General features: G+C 35.3%; 1 protein-coding gene across 3 annotated transcripts in view; it reads right to left on the minus strand.

Annotated features, from left to right (window-relative positions):
- UHRF2 (ubiquitin like with PHD and ring finger domains 2) overlaps positions 1–21,706 on the minus strand; it is a 77,869-nt gene that overhangs the window by 40,713 nt on the left and 15,450 nt on the right. For all 3 annotated transcript variants that reach the window (XM_026001363.2, XM_026001364.2, XM_072728401.1), the window contains 2 exons: positions 19,439–19,698; positions 2,356–2,574 (listed from right to left, as the gene is read on the minus strand). In XM_026001363.2, the coding sequence (XP_025857148.1) occupies positions 2,356–2,574; positions 19,439–19,698 (479 nt within the window). The remainder of the gene's footprint in view (positions 1–2,355; positions 2,575–19,438; positions 19,699–21,706) is intronic.

The following is a 21,706-nucleotide window of genomic DNA, read 5'->3' on the forward strand; positions in this document are numbered from 1 at the left end:
CTGAAGACCAAGGAACGAGGCCCTGTTTGTCATTATCATTAAAATGTGGAACTGCTATTAGGATACACAAAATAGACCAGTGGTACAGAAGAGAAATCAGATAGATGCATCATATATACATTCTTGATATGAAGTGATATTAAAGACCAGTGAAGGAAAAATGGGCTTTTTAGTAAGTGATGCTAGGAAAAATAATTATCCATACATATCAAGGTAAGTCAACTCCTTACCTCAAAACCTACTTCAAATGGATTAAAGACCTACCAAAGAAAGGCAAAACCACAAAGCTTTTTAAAATACTAATGGAGTATACTTAATGCATTTTGGGTAGGAAAGTTTGTTCCCAGCCCACTCCGTGTTTTACTGAGATATAACTGGCATATGCTGTGCAAGTTTAAGGTGTACAACATAATGATATGATAGATGTATACACTGACAAATGATTACCACAAAAAGTTAACTTCCATCACCTGAGATAGTTATAATTTCTTTTTGTAATGAGAACTTTTAAGACCTACTCTTAGCAAATACATAATATAGCTAACTATAGTCACCATGCTGTTCATTATGTCCCTGGAACTGTAAGTTTGTGCCTTTTGACCACCTTCACCCATTTCCCCCACCTCCTACCCAAACTCCAAAAGGTTTAAGTCACAGAATGCAGAGCATCAGGTGGAATAATCTGATAAACTACTTAAAATTAAGACTATTATTCAAAACATGAGAAAAAGCTTAAAAGTGAATTTTTTCTCTACACATAACTGAAATGGTCAAGTCTCCACAATCAGAACTCCTCAAAAAAAGAAAAAGTCAATAATACAGACTAACAAAACATTAATGTCTGGAACAGGGTCCTTTACAAAAGATATCTAAATTGCCAATAAACATAAGGCTATCAATCTCATTAGTTGTCAAGGAAATGCAAATCAAAACCATAATGATATACTATTTTATTATACAGCCCCCTGCCTAGCAAAAATTCAAGTCTGACAAAATTAAGTGTGAGGAGAATGAGAGCAATGGGACCTCTAATATTGCTGTAGATGTGTAATCTGATACAGCCACTTAAATATTTGGGTCACATCTATTCAAGTCAAAGATGGACAGGTTCTACACCCAGCAATTGTACTTCTAGGCAAGATACACTCTACAAAAACTAATGCACATAAGCACCAGAACACAGTAGGATGTTACAACAGCACAGTTTGTAACAACCCCAAACTATCAACAACAGAATACATTTAGACCTTCATTCTGATTATTTACCCACTCTTTCCAGTAAAGACAAAATATTTCTAATCATGAAAAAAAAATCCTATCCATAGCCACATGCCACACTTGCTCCTTTTTAGCTCTCATGTTCCTAACATTTGCTTCATCTCAGATTTGTTATACTATATCCATTATGTTTAACATATATTCCATATTATCTGATCCAATTATATATCTATCCAATATATACTATATATAACATAATAATCCTGTTAATCAGAATGTGACAAGAATATGAGTGTGGCTGCTTCCTGTATATACATATACATACACACCCACACACCTGCCAGAGTAATTCTAGAATCGCTAATGCTCCACAAAAATGTACTAAGAATTCATTCCAAAAAAAAAAAAAGCAAAGCACAAAATACATATATGACATTGTTTGAATATTGTAAGAACTAGAAACAGTTTAACAGACTTTAAAAAAATTAGTGATTATTCATCCAGTAAACTCTATTCAAAAGAACTAGACATAGATAGTGGTAATTTTTTCCTATGAGTAAAAAAGTACCTGTGAAACAATGCACAGTACACTTCGTCACTTGAGGGAAACACCAAAATATTTCTTAAAAAGAATTAATGATGGAAATAGTGAAGCAGTTTGGCATTTGGGTAACATTTTACATTTTGAATTCTCTTTATTAAGCTTGTTAAATTCTGTAAACTGAAGAAAATTACTATGAAGGAAAATTTCAGCTAGTCTTACAAGTACAGCAGAGAGCTGGTAAGGTTGATATTGACTATTTCACCAACACAGATTTTCATACAACCACAGCTATTGAACGCTTTTGTATATTACCTTTAAGAATCCTGTGAGGTAAACAAGGATTTCTCAAATATTCAATTATTTCCATGATGCTTTCAAATAATATCTCCAGCCTTAAAGTAGTGATGGACATTTAAGGGACATTCCCAATAAAAAAGAAAAAAAAAATCTCAATTTATATTAAAAGGTTCTCCTTTAGTATATAAATTTCTAACTTTCATAGATTTTTTTCCTAAAGAACATTTGTGTAATATCTAAAAATTATATTCACTGATTACTTCAGTAGCTAAAGGGCATAGTGTAAGTAATCTTACCCTAAGATAATATTCACACGAAGTTCTTTTTTGGTCCTTGAGATTGTCTTCAATGCAGTAATTTCTGCATCAAACCAAAATCCTCTATTACCAGGATTTTCTACAGAGTAATTAACCATTACCACATCACCGACATTTAGTTCATTCCATTTCAAATTGGTTCTAGCTCGTGGTCGAAGATCTTTGACATTTATTTCTACAGTACCACTTTCTGGATATCTGAGGAAAGAAAAAGAGAAGAATCAGAGAATGCTGTTTATGATTACTACCAAAGACTAGAAGTATACACAACATATATTTTTTCATGATTTTAACTGCCAAAATAAACAGTTCTTGCTAACATTTTAGTAAGACCTTCTTTGCCAGCTTGAGGGGTACAGGCTGGGGTAGGTAAAAAAAACATAAGCTCTTCTGCTCCATTTTCTTAACCTAAGCTTAAAAATTACTTTAACAGGACTAGACACTGAATTGTTCTTGAACTTGGGAGTCAGTTCACAGTGATCAGCTGTTTGTTTTACATATAATAAAAACATGAACTTAGTACATTTCAGTATGTTTCAACAGCCTCCATTTTTCCAGGAGGCGGCAAAATTCTAGTTCTTACATGTAGCCTAGTAATGCCGCCCCCCCCCCCAAATGGAACCATGTGAAATAATTCTAGCAGGATCTTGACTCTGTGCTTCTTTAAGCTTAACTTAAACTGAAACCTCATCTGAACCCAAACCTTTAGAAGTTTCCTGAATTTTAGGCCTAACTTCTGGTATCAACAAGCCAAAGACAGCAATATAACAGTCCACATTGGATCCTAAAAAATTAAGACCAGTCACCTTTATGTATTGCTTGGTAGTAGGGGAACAAAGAGAGGAGTAGGAGTAGTATCTGGTTCCTACTCTTGGAAAGCTCAATCTGTTGGGGTAGGCCATACTACTATAATGGTGTTTCTTAAGGTATGGGCCCCAGACCAGCAATTAACATCACCTAGGAAGATGTTACAAATGCAAACTCTTGGGCTCCACTTTGGATCTAATGAGTCAGATAATCTGGGAATAAGACCCAACAATTGATTTTCATAAATCCTGTCAGTAATTGAAAAGCACATTCAAGTTTGATAAACCTACTGTGAATAAGTATCATATCCTAGTGTGACAGTATTAAGGTAGAAACTAAGAGAAAAGACCATTAACCCTTAACTGAGAGGCCTGCTCAAAATTTAAGTGGGCCCGAAGTCGGAAGCAACTCTAACAGGGAAAGCCTTGGCCTTCTGAAGAAACCAAGTACTATGCAGCAAGTCTAGGACTCTCACAGTATACCCAACTCATTTAGAGTAAATGGGTATAAATTCTGGGTGGGATCTTTAATCATCCAATTTAACAAAGTCTCTTCATATTTTAGCTAATTGAAAAAAAATCTCAGGATTAGCAAAGGATGTCAGAGTGGATCTTGTCCATTTGCCTTCTTAGTGCCATAATTCCCTTTTACAAGCTTTCCAAATAAGCATGTAACCTCTGCTTGGACAGTGATAAGAGGGCAGTTTTAATCCTAAGAAACGCCATTCTATCTTCATAAATACTCTGACATAGCAAAGAGAAGATACTTGACACTGGATCAAACATAAGCTTTGGAACTCATTTTATGCCTAAGTTCCATGAAGAAATCTACACTCTGTCCACAAAAGACCTAATACTGGACAGTCTAAAGGCCCCTGCCACCGTCAATATTTTTTTTTTTTAAGATTTATTTATTCATGACAGAGAGAGAGAGGCAGAGACACAGGCAGAGGGAGAAGCAGGCTCCATGCAGGAGGCCTGATGTGGGACTCGATCCAGGTCTCCAGGATCACATCCCCGGGCCGAAGGTGGTGCTAAACCTCTGAGCCATCAGGGCTGCCCTCAATATTCTCTTTTAAGTAAAAATACTTAAAACAGATTTCCTTCAACTTATATAAAAAGGTTTTGAGTCCTTTATCATCCTGGTATCTTCACTGGCTGGGTTTAAATTCCCATTTTGGCTTCTTACTAATGAGTATCCTTGGGAAAACTATCTTTATAAACCTCCGTCATGTGTAAAATGTACCTTAATGACAACTGTATCACACGTGGTTGTTTCAAGAACTAAAATGAGAAGACTTGTTAAGTGCTTAAAACAGTACATAATGGGTTAAACATCAGTTAATATTTTGTCATTATCCCACAGAAATAATCCTAAAGAAACTGACAAGTACAAAAATCACGTCTATGGTTCTGTTCTTCTCCCATTTCAATCTCATATTCTATGGTTAAACCTAAATTGGGAAGTCTCTAGCCTAACACTTGGGGTTTATACACTTATGTTGTTTCATTCTGGTTTGGAAATAACCAACATTTCTCCTAATCTGTAAAATGAAGTTAGATTACTTCTTTTTTTTTTTTTTTTAAGGACTTCTCTAATTTTGAAGTTTGTGAATTTGTTTCCTGCTTCTATATTCTTAAAACCACATAGGATAGAAAACTTTTTTTTTTTTTTTTTTATTCTTGAGAGATAGAAGGAGAGACAGAGCCAGAGACACAGGCAGAGGGAGAAGCAGGCTCCATGCACCGGGAGCCCGACGTGGGATTCGATCCCGGGTCTCCAGGATCGCGCCCTGGGCCAAAGGCAGGCGCCAAACCGCTGCGCCACCCACGGATCCCGGATAGAAAACTTTTTAAAGGGAGATTCTTTTCTCAGCCATAATGTGAAAATTATATTGACATTATGACATTATATATTTCTGTATTTTTAATAGAGTAAGAAAGCATATTTCAATGGCAAAAAACCCCCACAAAATTCTATTTGCCTAAGTTTGTCAAAACTAGATACCAAGGAAATATTTTAAACAAAGTAGAAATCTTGACCCATGTCTCAAAATTGTATATAAAAATCATGTTCATCAGAGATAAGGCAAAATAAATCAACCTTTACATCAGAGCAAGAGAATTTAAGCTATATATGCCCTGGAAATAAATTTGTAAAATTTCATAATGTAATTATATTTACATATACTCTGTATGTATAAACTAGTCTATAAGAGGTAACTCATGAAAATGAAGCATATGTTTCCTAATTCCAGCCAAAAATATGTTAAGTCAATGCATTGTATAAAAACAAACATGGAAGGAGTACATAAAACTCTTACCAAAGTCAAGAACATGCCAAGTGCTCAAATATCATTACTCTTTTCCTGGGCATCTTTATCTACAGACATCTTAACACACATAGAATGAATACATAAGCTCCACTATAACCCCTTTCCTTCAGATTCATATATCCAACTACATTCCTAACAGATATTCCTCCTTATGCTGTGCCTTTTAACACTTCTTTAACACTAAACTATAACCCCTTAATGAAGGCCTGCATTTCTCTAAGCCTACCTGACATAAAAGCATAATATAGCTCCATCTTTAGGATCACATCTTAAATCATCACACTTTTGCTGAAGTCTAAGACACAGACCTACTTAAAAGTATTTTGTGAAGTTTGATAATTGTTCATAAACTGTGGGAAAACAAGTATTCTCATACTGTTGATGGGAATACAAAGTAGTACCAACCCCCTGTAGAGAGGAATTTAGCAATAGCCAGCAAAATTTCCTATGTTTACCTTTTGATCCGGGAATTCCATTTCTAGGAATCCATCCCAAACATTAAACAAAAATCCCCTTCGAGGGACACATACACAAATCTATTTATAGCTATATTATCTGTAACAGGACTACAAACAATCAAATGTCTATAGTAGAAAACCACTTGAAATAGCATATGGTAGAATTATCTAATGGAATATTATGTTCATTAAAAAGGCAAAAAAAGTACCTACAATGGAGTTATATGGAGAGCTATGGTAATAAAAAGCAAGATGTTGTGTTCATAGCGTGCTACTTCCTAGTGTGTGTGTAAATACAAATATATATTTGTATACATACACATACAGATGTGAATATACACAATTATATGTTTTTAAAAACAGAAGGATAAACCAAAACTAATATAGTTACCATAAAAAGAGGTAAGAGATAGAAAAAACCATGATGACATTCTATTTCTCTTCATGTATCTTGTATGGAGATTTACCTACAGAACCATGCAATGTTTTTTGTAATTACAAAGCAAAACTTAAAAAATCTAAGAAACCCCTAAAAATCAAAAGCATAGTGACTTAACTACATAGGGACAAACCATTACAAGTGACTTAAAAACACTAGGTTAACAATACATCCCAAATAGGGTTATTTTCTAAGGACACAAAGTAAAAAAACTACTTTTTCAGTAATCATATTGTTTGCAATGTAACTGCCTAGTCTGAAACTACAATGAGTAAGATAAGGCAAATCAATGTTATTAGGAACTATGATTTTTGAGAAAAAAATAATAAATGGAAGATTAAAGAGATTAATTTATCACTCTCAATTTCATTGGAAATATCAATATAAACCTATGGTATATTTAAGTATTTACTGGCAGGGTCCAATGAGAAGACCTAGAAACATGATTAAACAAGTATCTATGAGCAGCCCAAACTATGTGCTCTAAATACCATCTCTAAGAAGAACTAGAGTTCCGTGAAGAAATGGCTGAATCCATGTCTGTGCAGGAAATAGAAGGGCTCGGGACATCTTGCTATACCTGAATGCAAAGAAGCCCTCAAGAACGGTAATGTCAAGTTCAACTTGAAGGAGCCTCCACAGGCCAGAGATGGGACAATTTGGGCACCAAGAACTTTAAAACATGTGTTAAAAATCTATTAGTTCAAAATAATGGATCTAGGTAAAGATTAATGGCTGTCAAACCACCATTAAAAGCTAATAGCATATTTCACAAGAAGCAGGTATTATGTGCCTTCCCATATTACACAATATGTAAGTAAACACTGTCTCTCAACTAGTCTTATCAAATAAAGAATTTGAATGCAATCAAACTTCTAGATAGAAGTATAAGCTTTCAGGAAACTAACATTAACAGAGGAAAAGTTAACTACTACTATGGGGATGTAATCAGTAAAGCCCAGACTCTGGGAAAACTGAATAAACTGTCACTTGCCTTGTATAGATAACCTTTTTCCCTCTTTGCTGATTTAAGTCTTAACTTACAGGTTTTACTCATCTATTAAAAGCAATGGGTAGATCTTGGTTTTAATCCTTATTTGGACAACTTGAATATATTTTTTGAAAAGACAAGCCTATGGACAGGTTATTTGATATTTATGAATCATTAAGAATTTTATGCGGGATTTGTTTGTTAGGATCTCTAAAACCATCTCCAGGCTCAGTGATTTACTTGGGAAACTCAAAGGGCTCTTTTTCATAGGACAGCATGTGGTTATTTTCACAGCTATGACTTACTACAGTGAAAGGATACAAAACAAAAAACAGCAAAGGAAAAAGGTGCATAGGGTAAAATCAGAGGAAACCAAGTACAACTCAGAATCCTCTCCCAGGAATCACACAAAATATGTTTAAATCCTCCAGCAACAAATTTTGACATAGACATAATATGTGAAATATTATCTACCAGGGATGTTCAGTAAAGAATACATGGTTTTTATTAGGGGGTGACCACATATGCACTCCTCGAAGCAGGTGTTCAGCATAAACCATACTGTTTGCAGGTCAGGTACAGTGAGTTTTTCTTTTTTCTTTTTTTTTTTTTTTTAAGTCAAGAAATGATGAGAATCTTCCTGAAAGGTAAGTTCGCAAACATGAGCCAAAGGTCCACTGTGCAGACTTTTCAAAGAAAATCAGCCTGAGATCTGAAATGTTCTTTTCTTACATACTTTAGAAAAAGAATCCTTTTGGCTATTTTGTCAGTTGAATGCTCTGAAAGGTTATGATGAAGGTGAACCTATAAAAGATAGGGAGAAAGAGTAGGACTAGGCAGCAAAAGCCCTTAGACTATGTTCGTCTGCCACTTTGAAAGAAGAAAGGAGAGCTGGGCAAGAAAAGCATCAGACTGTGGTACAACTCTGACGAAGTCTTGACCAGTCCAATGGTGAGCTCCAGTACAGAAACTGACCATAGGGATCCCACAGTGGGCAGAAATGGCCAGGCCACACTTGCTCACTGGTTGGAGGATGCCAGGAAAGTGTGGTCTTGGCTCAAACACTGTGGCAAGTCTCCAAAGTGCTGTTGCTAAAAGTTTTCAGCTAATTGCATTCATTCCTTGCAGCTGGTCAAGTTTTTTTTTTTTTTTTTTCCCCCTTTCCTTGAAGGGAGGAAGAGTGCACCCACCATAGCTACTTAGGCCATTTACTGGTTGAAATGAGCTAAGGTTTGGGACTTGCTTCAAAATAATCCAGCGGTGCTTGGGGATGCTGGTTTAAACAAGACTGGCCAGGAATTCATAATGGTTGAAGCTAGGGGATGGATTCATTATACTGTTCTCTCAACCTCTGAATAAATTTAAAGCTTTCTATAATAAATAATAGTGTTTTGTAGTTCAAGTTAAAATCCAAATAAAAGGCTCATCCTTTTTCAGTTTCCCCATATATGTACAAAATTCAGAAAGTTAACACTCAAGCCTTACAATGAGGACAGTCTCCTGCCCCAGCCCACCATATTCTTGGCTCGTATTCCCCGAATGCAACCATTTTCAATTGTTAGCTATTGCTTTTATTTACATCTGTATTTTAAAGTAACACGCTTATACTTTGTATTTTACTTTATTATTCTACCCATCCCTCATGTACAGTTCATTTGTCTCCATTCTCCTCTTCCTTTTAATTGGTAACACATGGCCCTGCTTTAAGTGTTCACATATTAACAACTCTTAGGATAGAAGTGCTATTCTACCTCCCATTTTGCAGATGAAGCACAGGTTTTTATTGGAAAGGAGGACCAGAGACATGATTCAAACTGATTATCTGGCTCTAAACCCATATTCCTGCAAAGACAAACATTTTCCTGCTCTTACGCACATTATACAAATTTCATAAACTTTTTTTTGGGGGGGGGGGTTTACGGTTTAAAAAAAATGGTGATTAAGTAGAAATCACAGGTAAATAAAAAAGTATGCTTTAATTAATACCTTTCTTCCACAGCTTTGGTTTCCATTGAATGCTTAACTGTTCTGCATCATTATTTTATCTCCATTCTGCCATGGTTGTTAAACTCCAAGGCATCCAGACATTTCAGGCATTCAACCAATCTTTTGGGCTTCAAAACATCTTTTAGAGACCACATTCTAATCTGGACAGCTTGCTCTGTAGACCTAGACCTGTTCCACAGCTTCATGCTGGGATCTCCTTCCATTATTTCCTGTTTTCCTGAATGCCACTGTCTCCCTCTTTCTTGGTTTAAAACCTGAGTAGGGTAGGAGTGGTTAAAATGATCTTACATATAAATTAACCAATCCTTTTGTTCTCAGTTTTATTCCATAAAGGCCTGAGCCTTCCAAAGGTTCTTCAATGCCAGTTCAGTTGCTTGTTGTTGGCTTCTCATCCTTAGGTTCCAGTTTTCTCTGGCCTGCTAAGTTAGGTATCATTTACCCATTAGCTTCTTACCTTCCAAGTTTATTGCTTTCTTTTTTGTGTCTTTTACTCCTACCCCATTTTTTATCCTTGGGGGTTTATGCATTGATTCTTTTACTGTCTTCTAGAAGGGTTTAAGAATGAGTGGAGACAGGCATCTTAATCTGCCATGTTTAAGTGAAAGTCTTTATATTCACTTTTAGTTTCACTTCTTACTTACTATGTACCTCCTACGTTCCAGCCATAGTAATCTATCTACCCTCAGGTAACCCTGTTATTTCCTACTTTTTATCCTTGGAATAATTGGAATTAAATTTTTTAGAATTGGAATTAAAATCTTAAAATTAAATTGGAATTAAATTGGAATTAAAATTTTTAGAGTACTACTTTGCTATTCTCCTTCAAGAATATAGAAGTTATCTCCTCTGCTTAGAGCCCTGGGTACTCTCAAAGCAAGGGGTGCATGTTTCTATCACAGTAGTTAAACTATAAAATAGCAAGTTTTCATTGAGGAACAGGTACTATGTTCACACTTTGATGTGGCTAGGATATACCAAGGCCTACAAATGTTTTGGAAGCACATAATTCATTAAATAGAAAAGTCTGCTTTTAAATAGCTAAGGCTTTTAATCAACTATAATAAACTATGACCACTTGGGATGTCTGGGTGGCTCAGGGTTGAGCATCTGCCTTTGGCTCGGGTCATGATCCTGGGGTCCTGGGATTGAGTGCCACATTAGGCTCCCTGCATAGAGCCTGCTTCTCCCTCTGCCTATGCCTCTGTCTCTCTCTCATCTCTCATGAATAAATAAAATCTTAAAAAAACAAAAACAAAAACTATGACTACTAGATTTCAAAAAGATTCTCTTGATTTTGTTGTATCTCCTCTTCATCCTTGAGCTAGATAAATAGGATCACAGAATTCAATGAAGAGCTAAATAAGGGCTTTTTAGATTGTTCTTGATCTTCTTAGAAACAGAAGTGAAAGTCAAGGTTATTTAATATAAATTATTCTAGTGAGCTACTTTACTTTGCATCCTTTAGAGTTTGGACCACTCAGATAAGCCTTAATCTCCAAGCTTATTGTCGATTCACTCTATAGTACACTTGCAACTAATAACATTGTATGTTAACTATATTGGAATTAAAAATTTTAAAAACCCCTAGGCTTAAGTTTTCTCAGTAACATTTTCATCACTAAAAATATTTGGATATCTTTCAGAGCTATCATTTGGAGTACATGCTTTTGATTATTCTCATCTATGTGACATCTTAGCAAAAGCCAACGGTTTTCAATCGACAAAACTATCAATCATCAAGTACAGCCTGGGTAGTTAAATTTCAGGGAAATTAAGCATTGTTCCTCAAAAATAGGTTTAACATAAATAGTAAGCTACATTTCCTTGGATGTCTTGCAGGCTAACACTAATTTTAGACTCAAACTGTATTAAGCATAGTAATATCACTGAAACCTTCCTGCAAAACATGGCTTCCTGGAACTAATATGCTTAAATAAAAACACCATTCACCTGGAGGCATGTTCTAATTTAGCAAATTTTTAATGTTATACTACGTTCAAAAAGCATTTCTTATTCTAATAGATAACACTGCTAAGTTTCACATCTTAAATGTAAAGCATACTCACAATTTATAACTGCTTGAAGTAGGGTTTTACATATTACATGGAAATCTCATTTGTATAACCCATTAACAATGGTAGACAACCATTTTAGTAATGTAAACAACATAATTATGCGAAGAAATACCTATGCCAAAGATAAAACTCTATTTAAGAATACTTACCAACTTGGTTTTATTAATAAATGAAATGCAGAAAATTTGATTCTATTACTGGGTACTTTAAGGTTATTAGGAAAAAAAATAGGTCAAGTAGATATTTACAGATGAGGGAGTCAAAGCTTAAGAGTTCAAACAAAACAAAAAACTTACCAATAAACCTAGAATCAAACCAAATTCTGATTCTAATGCCTGTACTGTAAAAGAATTACCATTCTAAATACTTAACAGATCTCTGGAGGGTACCTATTTGAAAAGCAGATTCCTGGGCCCTACCGCAGGCCCACTCTAAGCTGAAGTAGAAGTTTGGTGTCCCTCTGGAATCTACATTTTAAATACCTTTCCCCAGAGCATCTGCTGACCAACCTTCTGAGAAACACTAACGTAAAGGGATGATATACAAATTTGAAAAGGTGAAATTAATCTGTAAAGTCATTCTTCTAAGCACTAAGTTATCTTAGAATAAAATACAAGAGCAATGATAAAGTCAGAGACCTAACTTCTTGCGCCTTCCTTTTGATTATAATCTATTCAGAATGTGGCATGTCAGAGAACATCGGAGGAAATATTTGAAGTCTTTGATAAATATATTAGTAATAGTCAAGTACCAATGGGGCAGACCAGTTGCTGCACGAGTTCTGAAACTAAACCTCTCATTCTTGCTCTCTATACTTAAAAATAATCAACAGTACACTGACTTGATTAAAGAAAAATCTCCTACTTTCCCTCCCATCAAAACCCAGAAATTCTATTTTGACATTGCTTTTAAAGTATTTCTGGGAGTCCATCAGAAATAGATCACTACACATCAATACAGTCAAGTAAATCAGTTTTGTTAGTTTACAGAAAAAACTACTTTAATCTAAAAATACCACTTGATTCAGAACTGGCTGACTTCTATATGCAATAATTAAGGCTACTCAAAGACATGCAACACAGGCTGGGAATAGCTTGAAAAATCTTAAAGGATGCTGAAAGCAATGACAACATTATACTAAGATACTTGCCAGATGAGCTTTTAATTATAGCCTAGCATAAGTTACCTTCCAAGTCCTAAATGATGCTATGACATTTCCATTTGATCTCCATGCCTTGGTAGAGCCCTGACACTGTTAAAAGCAGCTTAACCTATTTGATTTAAAAAGTCTTAACACTGGGATGCCTGGGTGACTCAGTGGTTGAGTGCCTCCCTTTGGCTCAGGGGATGATCCCCAGGTCCTGGGATAGAGTCCCACATCAGGAGCCTGCTTCTCCCTCTGCCTGTGTCTCTGCCTCTCTCTGTGTCTCTCATGAATAAATAAATAAAATCTTAAAAAAAAAAGTCATAACACTAACGAACTATGGATTCTCCCCACAGAAAAGGGGCACACAGGCATGTATGGACAAGTAAAGAACCTTTGGTTCAAGGTATCTGTTCTGCTAAAGCCATCATTAACTGCAGAGAGAAAAAAAATTATGTAAACAACCTTATATGCTAAAGATATTTTACTATATTTTATAAGCATGCTTCTCTCAAAATTATAGTATGGTAGAATGGTTGCAAGTATGTGCTTTCATGAACTGGGGTCTACCACTTACTAGCTGACCACCATCAGGCAAGTTAGAACCTCTAAATCTCAGTTCTTTCCACTTAACACATAAAAAAAAGTACCTACACTTCACTGAGTTTTTATGAGGATTACATAAAACAATCTAGGTAAAGTACCTGCTAAAAAAACACTCTCAGGCACTGTACAAGAGGATTATTAAGCTACTATACTTTAAAAATACTTTGGAATTATTAAAAGTCAAAACAAAAAAGAACATTTGTTTCTGAGGTAAACTGACATTTCTATTTTAAATGGGAACACCATAGAGCATGAAAACTCTGAGCAACCATTTACTCATGTTTAAAGATTTCAACTTTGTCTACCTACAGACAATAATTACTCATTCTTAACACACGATATAGAAATAAGGGGTGCCTGGCTGGCTCAGTTGGTGGAACACATGACTTGGATCTCAAGGTTTGAGCCCCATGTTGGGTGTAGAGCTTCCTTAAAAATAACCTCCATAAACATTTTCCTTCTTAACATATACATATTTCCTTATTCAAACTAGTAGGTATTTTCTGGCTTACTTTTCTCTTTATAGAAATCAGCTACAATTTGGAAATCAAGATCTCTACATTAAACTACTAAGTTTAATAAAGCAATTAAGAAAGCAAATCACTTGGGGCACCTGGGTGGCTCAGTGAGCTAATAGTTGGACTCTTGGTTTTGGCTCAGGTCATGATCTCATGGGTCGTGGAATCAAGCCCCAAGTCAGGCTCTACACTTAGTATGGAGTCTGCCTCAGATTCTTTTTCCCTTTCCCAGCCCTTCTGTCCTTCCCCACTCATATTCTCAGATGCTCTCACACTCTCTTCTCTAAAAAATAAAATCTTAAAGAAAAAAAAAAAAGATCAAATCATCAACAAGAATATTCCCAAATTCACTTGTTTAACAGGCAATAAGACTAACCTAAAGGTGCACTGTGAACCTTAAAAGCAAGAACATATCAGGGTAGATTTTTGAGATCTAGTTTAACCCTAGGTCAAATTCAGAAAGTTCTTAGAAGGTTCTACTGTATAATTAAGAGCCCAACTTAACAGGAAAACCAGGATTAGTCTCAGAACAAAGCATTATATTTTCCCTCCACTCAAGAATTTACCAACACATCATAATAGATCAGTTTCCCAAAATGGACATTCCCATTATGGACATTGCTTTCTATGCAAAGTTAGTACAGATAATTTACTGCATAGTGGAACAGAGTTCTCCTTTCAAAGTTACATATAGATGATTTAAGCTTGACTGAAATATCTCATTAAGAAACTTAATCCTAATAATTTTGTCTATATGAAGACAAAATGAAAAACAAGCTACAAACCACCCAGACATGTGCAAAATAGGATGAACACTCAGATTTCTTAGCTATTACATATCACCTTTGACCTTTAATAAACTATATTTACTCAAACTGTCATATCAATCCCCTTTCTCCATATTGCTCTTTAGTAGCAGGTATCTGTCAATTGTCTTTGGCCCAGCCTTAACAGCTATTATCAATGAGTGGTTTGCAAACATGAATGTACATCAGATTCACCCAGAGGACTTATTAAAAACAGATTGCTGGGCTACTCCAAGATTGATTCATTGTATATGGAGTGTGCCCCAAAACCTACATTTCTAAACAAATGATGCTGATGCTGCTGGCTAAGGAATACACTTTACAGAGAACCACTAGTCGAAGGGCAGTGGTTCTCAACCATGGCTGCATGTTAGAATCACAGGGGAACTTCTGTAAATTCCAATGCCTGGGAGTCCCTCAGAACAATCACACCAGAAGTTCTAGAGCTAAGTTCTAGACAACTAATGTATACCCAGGGCTGAGAACCACTTGTCTAGTTAATTAAAATAAATTTAAACCAAATCCATTGAGAATAGATATTGCTTAATACAAAAACAAGGTAAGATTTTTTTTAGCCCTCATCTGCTGATAAGGCAGCCAAATAAGGAGTCAAGATTAAATTCATTATGGTGGCCTCAGTTGCTTACATACTGAGGGTTAAACTCAACAGAAGTTTCATGTATACTGTCTGCTTTAGATCCTAGGCAAAGTCTAAGTAAGGTAAGTCCTTAAGTCGTACAAAATGGTTGACTTTTGAAGGCAACAGAAATGTAAGTTACTCTCAATCCCATGTACCATGTTTAGGCTGAGTGGCAATACTGCATATTGGTTAACTCTTGGCTCTGGAGTCAGAGCATTCATAGATGTTACCTTTGGCAAGTTACATAATTAAGCCTTGGTACCTTTATTTGGGAGTTAATGAAATGAACACTGTAGTTAATGCTAAAGATCACATGAGCATCCACATAAGAAGTTAGCTCAGAGTCTGGTACCTAAGATATAATCGAAATGGCTGTAAGCTATGCCATACACACGCTACCTAGAAACATTAACCTACCAGAAATACTAAAAAAATTATTGTCCTTCCCAAGTCTACTTCTTCCCCTTCAGTCAACATCAGGGTGCTTATAAGATTATATTCACACCCTTGTGAATTTATTTTTAAAGATTTTATTTGTTCAGGAGAGACAGAGAGAGAGAGAGAGACAGACAGACAGACAGACAGACACTGGCAGAGGGAGAAGCAGGCTCCATGCAGGGAGCCTAACATGGGACTTGATCCCGGGACTCCAAGATCATGCGCCGGGGCCAAAGGAAGGTGCCAAACTGCTGAGCCACTCAGGGATCCCCACACCCTTGTGAATTTAGATGTTCAGGACTGTTAATAATATTAAATAATAGTTAATAGTTAATAAAGGACTTTGAATACCTTACCTACAGAGAGTACAGTTAATGGAAATACAACTTTTAGAAAGCTATAGAAGTATACAGTACAAGCTTACTATGAAATAAGGGAACATTTCATGTTCCCTCTCTTGACTGCTTAACTGTTTCATGATTTATAATTGCCTGTATTACTCTGACAAATGCTTATTTCTGAATCTTCTTCCCCCTTTTTTGTCCAAAATACCACAAAAAATACATTTTCCTCAGACATAGTCTCCCCAGTAATCATGGCTTTGGGAGGAAAAATGGTAGCTTTCCTCACAGCCATTCTGTACATTCCTGTTAACTGGGTACTTTTAAAAAACTTTGAGGATTTCAGAATCCCTTGGAATCTAAATCTTTTAAGTATAAATTTAATGCCAACTCCTTTCCTCTCAAGTACTTACGAGGATGGTTGAGTTCTACAAATACAAAGCCCTTGGTAAGACAAGGGTGACAACAGATAAGTGGTATAGAACAGCAATTAGGAACTCCCCTTTTACCCGCCCCCCCCACAAATATCTACTTCGTACCATGCACTATGATGTTAACCCACATGTCTGCTTTGTATTATTTGCAGTAAGAAGTGAATCATAAAGCTAACAAGACTAATCTAGGCCTTATGATTCAACTACAAAATCTTCCACTAGAATGCCCTCAATAATTCAGTCTGTGTTTTAAAGAATCTATGGAAAAGGGAACATTACAAATAGTAAAACTCTTAAATCTTAAAATATTGGACAGCCCAGGTGGCTCAGCGGTTTAGCGCCACCTTCAGCCGGGGGCCTGATCTTGGAGGCCCCAGATGGAGTCCCACGTTGGGCTCCCTGCATGGAGCCTGCTTCTCCCTCTGCCTGTGTCTCTGCCTCTCTCTCTCATGAATAAATATTTTTTAAAAAATCTTAACATATTTCAAATAAATCTCTTAACATGTTTATGGATTTATAATGTTTTAATCTTTAATTTTTGAAAGGAAAAATGAAGATTAGGAAAAAAAAATTCATTTATGTTGTAGAACCATGTCCACCACTATATTTTATTTGGCTTTTTGGGGTTCTCTGATTCAAAGTACCTCCTTGCCATGGCGAAATGACAGCTTTCTCAATCACACTACTATGCACAGAGGTTTGTAGATATGATTAATTAAGCAGATTACTTTCAATTTACTCTACAGGAGAGAAATGAGGTTAGTTCACTGAGGGATATGACAACACTCAATTAGTATCAAAAATGGAATGGGATGGTAGCCTAATAAGTACTTAGCGCCTATTTAAGTAAGCTTAAGTACAAAAAACCCGAGGACTTCTGTCGCAGAAGTTACACTAAGTTAGGGGTCACTCAAACTTTATAAGTTCTCTTTGCAATGTAGCATCTCTACTAATTCTCTGTTTATATGGCTGAAAATCGCCAATGCTTGTACCTTTCAGGGCAGACCATTCTCTATCTTTCAAGATTTGATTGGTTTGAAGTTTAGATTATCCTAAATTTACCATTTATGTTGTATAGAACTTTCTCCTATACAGAACTTTTAAAATGTGAAAGCTATAATGATCCGTGTCTTTTCAAGCTAAATACTTGGGTCCTTAGGTCATTTTTCATAATTTTACATTTTGGGTTCTATTCTGAAGATGCGCTAGGTCCTGTTGGTATTCTTAAAGCATGAGAGATGGAAAACAATATTCCAAGTAGGGAATAACCAGCTCAGTACAACAGTAACATCACCCTGCTTATTCTAGCTATCTTTATAAAATATCCTTACAGTGTAATTATTTGATAGCCACATTCTATTGACTAACTTGGAGCTTACTACTCAAAAAAAAAAAAAAAAAAAAAAAAAAAATTCCCCCAAAACAAAAACAAAACAAAAACTATCACATCCCAACAGCACTCCTCAATGCATCAGCCTTCAAGAAATCAAGAACTTGATTTTCTCAAGAACTTGATAAGTTTATTAACTTATTGAGATCAAGAAGTACTTTACTGGAGTTTTTAACATAGTTTTCCAATAACCATGAGGAACAAACTAACAGAATTTGTTATCATATCCATATTGGGTCATGATTCTTTCTGGGTAGATACAACAGCCTTCTGTTACTTGAGACTCTTAACCAAAAGCTCATCTATGTTATACTTTGTTTTATATATATATTTTTCTCTTCTTAAAGATGTGAATGACATTATCTACCACTTAAGTTTTTGTCATATTTCTCAAAGATAGTTCAGCTATCCTAAGTTGCCAGCAGTGAAACATGTAAAATTACATGTAATTATATATCACATAAAAGTATTTAGGACAAGCAATTTTAGTCTTCTCATGCATGTTGAATTTAGACTTTTACTAACATTTATTCTAATTAAGACTAAGTTCTCCTTCCAAAAAACAAACAAACCCCCCAAAACCAGCCAAATAAATGCTAAGGTATAGGGATTTGTGCCCTAACGTTATACCAAACTCAGGCCTATCCCTTGGGAAGTCTTAGTCCAAACCAAGAGTCCCCCCAAATTTAAAAATTTAGTAAGCCTTAGTTCACTTAGTTTTTAAAGCTTATTACACTATTTCCATACTGTGCCATTCTGTATAATATTTGCCAAATAACTCTTCTTCTATATTTTAAGAAATAAAACTCAAGGCAAATCAAGAACTTTACTTGTTGATAACACATATTGTAAGCAAGGCATTTTAGGATCTTGAACCTTATACTCAATAAAAGATTTGGTAGCCTAATATTTTCTATACATATTAAGGTTATCACTTGAGTGATTACTCAAGTTCATTTAGTATGTTGAAAAAATACTAAACCTGCCCCAATGGTAACTTTTATACTAAGATATTGAAAATAGGTTAAAAAAAAAAATCAAATTTAGAATCTTGGCCCTCAAGGCAAGTTCTTAATACCGCTTTTACAAGAACATTTAAAAACATTTCATTGGATGAGGGAAGAAAAGCGAGTGACTGCCAGGTATGGGGCTTTTTGTGGGGAGGGGATAAAAATGTTCTACAACCGGTTTGTGGTAATGCACAATCCTGTGAATACACTAAGAACAGTGAACCGTACCCTTTAAAAGAGTAAACTGTGAGTTTTCTCAATAAGCTATTTGAAAACATTTCAATCTCATCCCAATAGCTCTACATGTTATACCAAAAAAACAAAACAAAATAAAACCCCAGAACAAAACAAAACCCAGAAAACTACATCATAAAGAAAGAGACCAAGAAACTCTTTACATACTAAATTAAACCAGGCATTAGGATACCAACAACAAACCACTTAGGAGCCAGGGATGACTGAACGTTAAGAAGCCCTTATTACAACCTCTAAACAAAGGGTAACGGACCGAAAATGACCTCTAAAAGATTTCTTCAGACTTATTTGAAAACAATCTTGACATGGAAGTCTCTGCCTCTATAAACAATAATATGAATGAAGTCCTCAATAACATGAGCACTTACTCATCATACTCGATATGATAAATAACGTCTTCATCAGCAGCAACAGAGTCTGAATTAGACGTAGAGGGTACACTGTCCAATTTATTTGTGTTCTCTTTGGAATTATGATTTACATTTCCATTAGTCCTTTTACAAGAACTGCCATTCTTCAGTGGAGTTTTGCCACGTGAATGTCCATCAGAAGCTCTAGTAACACTACGTATACGGGCTTCAAACCAAGCACCAAGGCCGACATCTCTGGCATCCACCAATTCATTTACCTAAAAAAAGTTTAAAATTAGTTAATGAAGCTTAATTTCATTTATTGCTTCAAAAACCATACTACAACTCAAGTTATTTTGAGCGTTATCATGGTTAACAACATTTGCAGCTATTCCCGTTTAAGGTAATTAGAAATATTAGATCAAAACTATTCTTTTTGGATTATACTGTCAAATCTGTTATTTACTATTACGAAAATTAACTTTCCTTCCAATTTTCAATAAAATAGATATTTTCTTTATTCCTTGCCTGGGTCTACACCACACTTTTAAAAATATCATTCTTATGTACCCAAGTGTTATTCTAGTAAGTTATTAAATAAGAATGTCACTTAGTGAAAAGTCAAGACTTCATAGTATTGTGGCTGTTGCTGATTTGCTTCATCAATTTCTTCCGAATCCTAGAGATAACTTATAGTCAGTCTAACAGAAAACAGTTAAGTATTAGAAAAAACTTGATGGGGGAATTATACAAGTATAAAAGAAAAGAATCTAGCGAACCCATCTATTCAAAATGGAGTAAGTTCTATCACCAGTTAATAACGCACTAGGAAATGCACTACTTAGTACCTCAAAGAAGAAAACAGAAGACAGAGCTGTAAGACACAGAACAGATGAATGCAAGTCTAGTGGATGATCCAGAACTAAAAAATGCAATCTGATAAAAGGAAAACAGTACATTAGAAAACACGTATATCAGAAGAGTTACAATATGGAAGCTGGTTAAATAAAACACACACACACACACACACACACACACACACACACACAATCTCTTCTAAAAAATCTGAGGAAATTGGTCAAGCCTTTAGGTCAGGGCTCTTTCAAGAGCAATAACCAAGAGACATCCATTTTTTTTCCCATTTTTTTTAAGCCCCTTAAAAAAAAAAAAAGACATTATTGTCTTTTTTGTGTCATTATTGTCACAGGATGATCACCTACTTAAGCTCGTTCTTCCTGAGGGTATTAGAGACCACTTAAGGTATCCAATAGAATTCTGACAGATGGTATAGCTTGGGGCTGGGGTGGGGGCTTATATTAAAAGTTAAATACCCATATATTATGCAAGGCGTTCTTTAGGCTTGTCTAACTCTTACAAGCTTAATAATTCCTCTTTTACAGGATAAGAAAACAAAAAGCTCTGACAAGTTAACTTGCTCCAAATGAAAGCTAATGAAATGTAAAGCTAGAATCTGCAGACATTGACCTTGAAGCTTGTTTTTCCTACTGTATTAGGAAGCTTGATGAAAAGATGACAAGATAGGTAAGCAGGACTCCAAAGGTTAAGTTAGGTTAAGTGATGAAATAAGGTTTTAAAAGGTAAAAAAGGTTTCAAACCACCAAGCTAACACAGAAGGTAGACTACAGACAAAATAAAAAATTATTAATGATCACTGCAGATGAGGTACAATATCTGACCAAAAGCACTATAAATAAATGAACATGACAGCAAATAAAAAGCCTGAAGCTATAACAACGTTTGACATGAGAAGAGTTTAGTAGGAGAGAAAAAGATGTAAAGATCAACCAGGCTAGACAAAGAATCAGAGATGAAACATAATATACATCACATAAACTACTCTATGCATTAAATGGACACAAGTGCTTTCCTTTCTTAATAGTCACTAATAAATTTAAAGACATACTTTCTTACAGGCAATATTAGCTAAAACAAAAAATAATCAATGTTAAGGTCAATCATACTTGGGAGAATAAACTGAGACTTCTCTCTCATAGCAAATCAAAATTTAAGGGTTTATGTAGCACTACACAATTATTATAGCAGAGAATGGGGCACAGAGTTGATACTGATATAGCTAATAGAAACATAAGGCAATCTGAAAAATCTCCCATTTATTTATCCCACAAAAAAGAAATTACTATCTCATAAACACAGGGCATTCTTTAAGTAGAATCTTAGATTTATAACCATAAACAAGAACTATAAATTCTCCATTTAGTTAACCACTCATGTCAATGCATAAAAACCAGGTGGAAAAAAAAAGTT

Source organism: Vulpes vulpes, chromosome 12 (genome assembly GCF_048418805.1).
Source record: "Vulpes vulpes isolate BD-2025 chromosome 12, VulVul3, whole genome shotgun sequence".
Taxonomy (NCBI): domain Eukaryota; kingdom Metazoa; phylum Chordata; class Mammalia; order Carnivora; family Canidae; genus Vulpes; species Vulpes vulpes.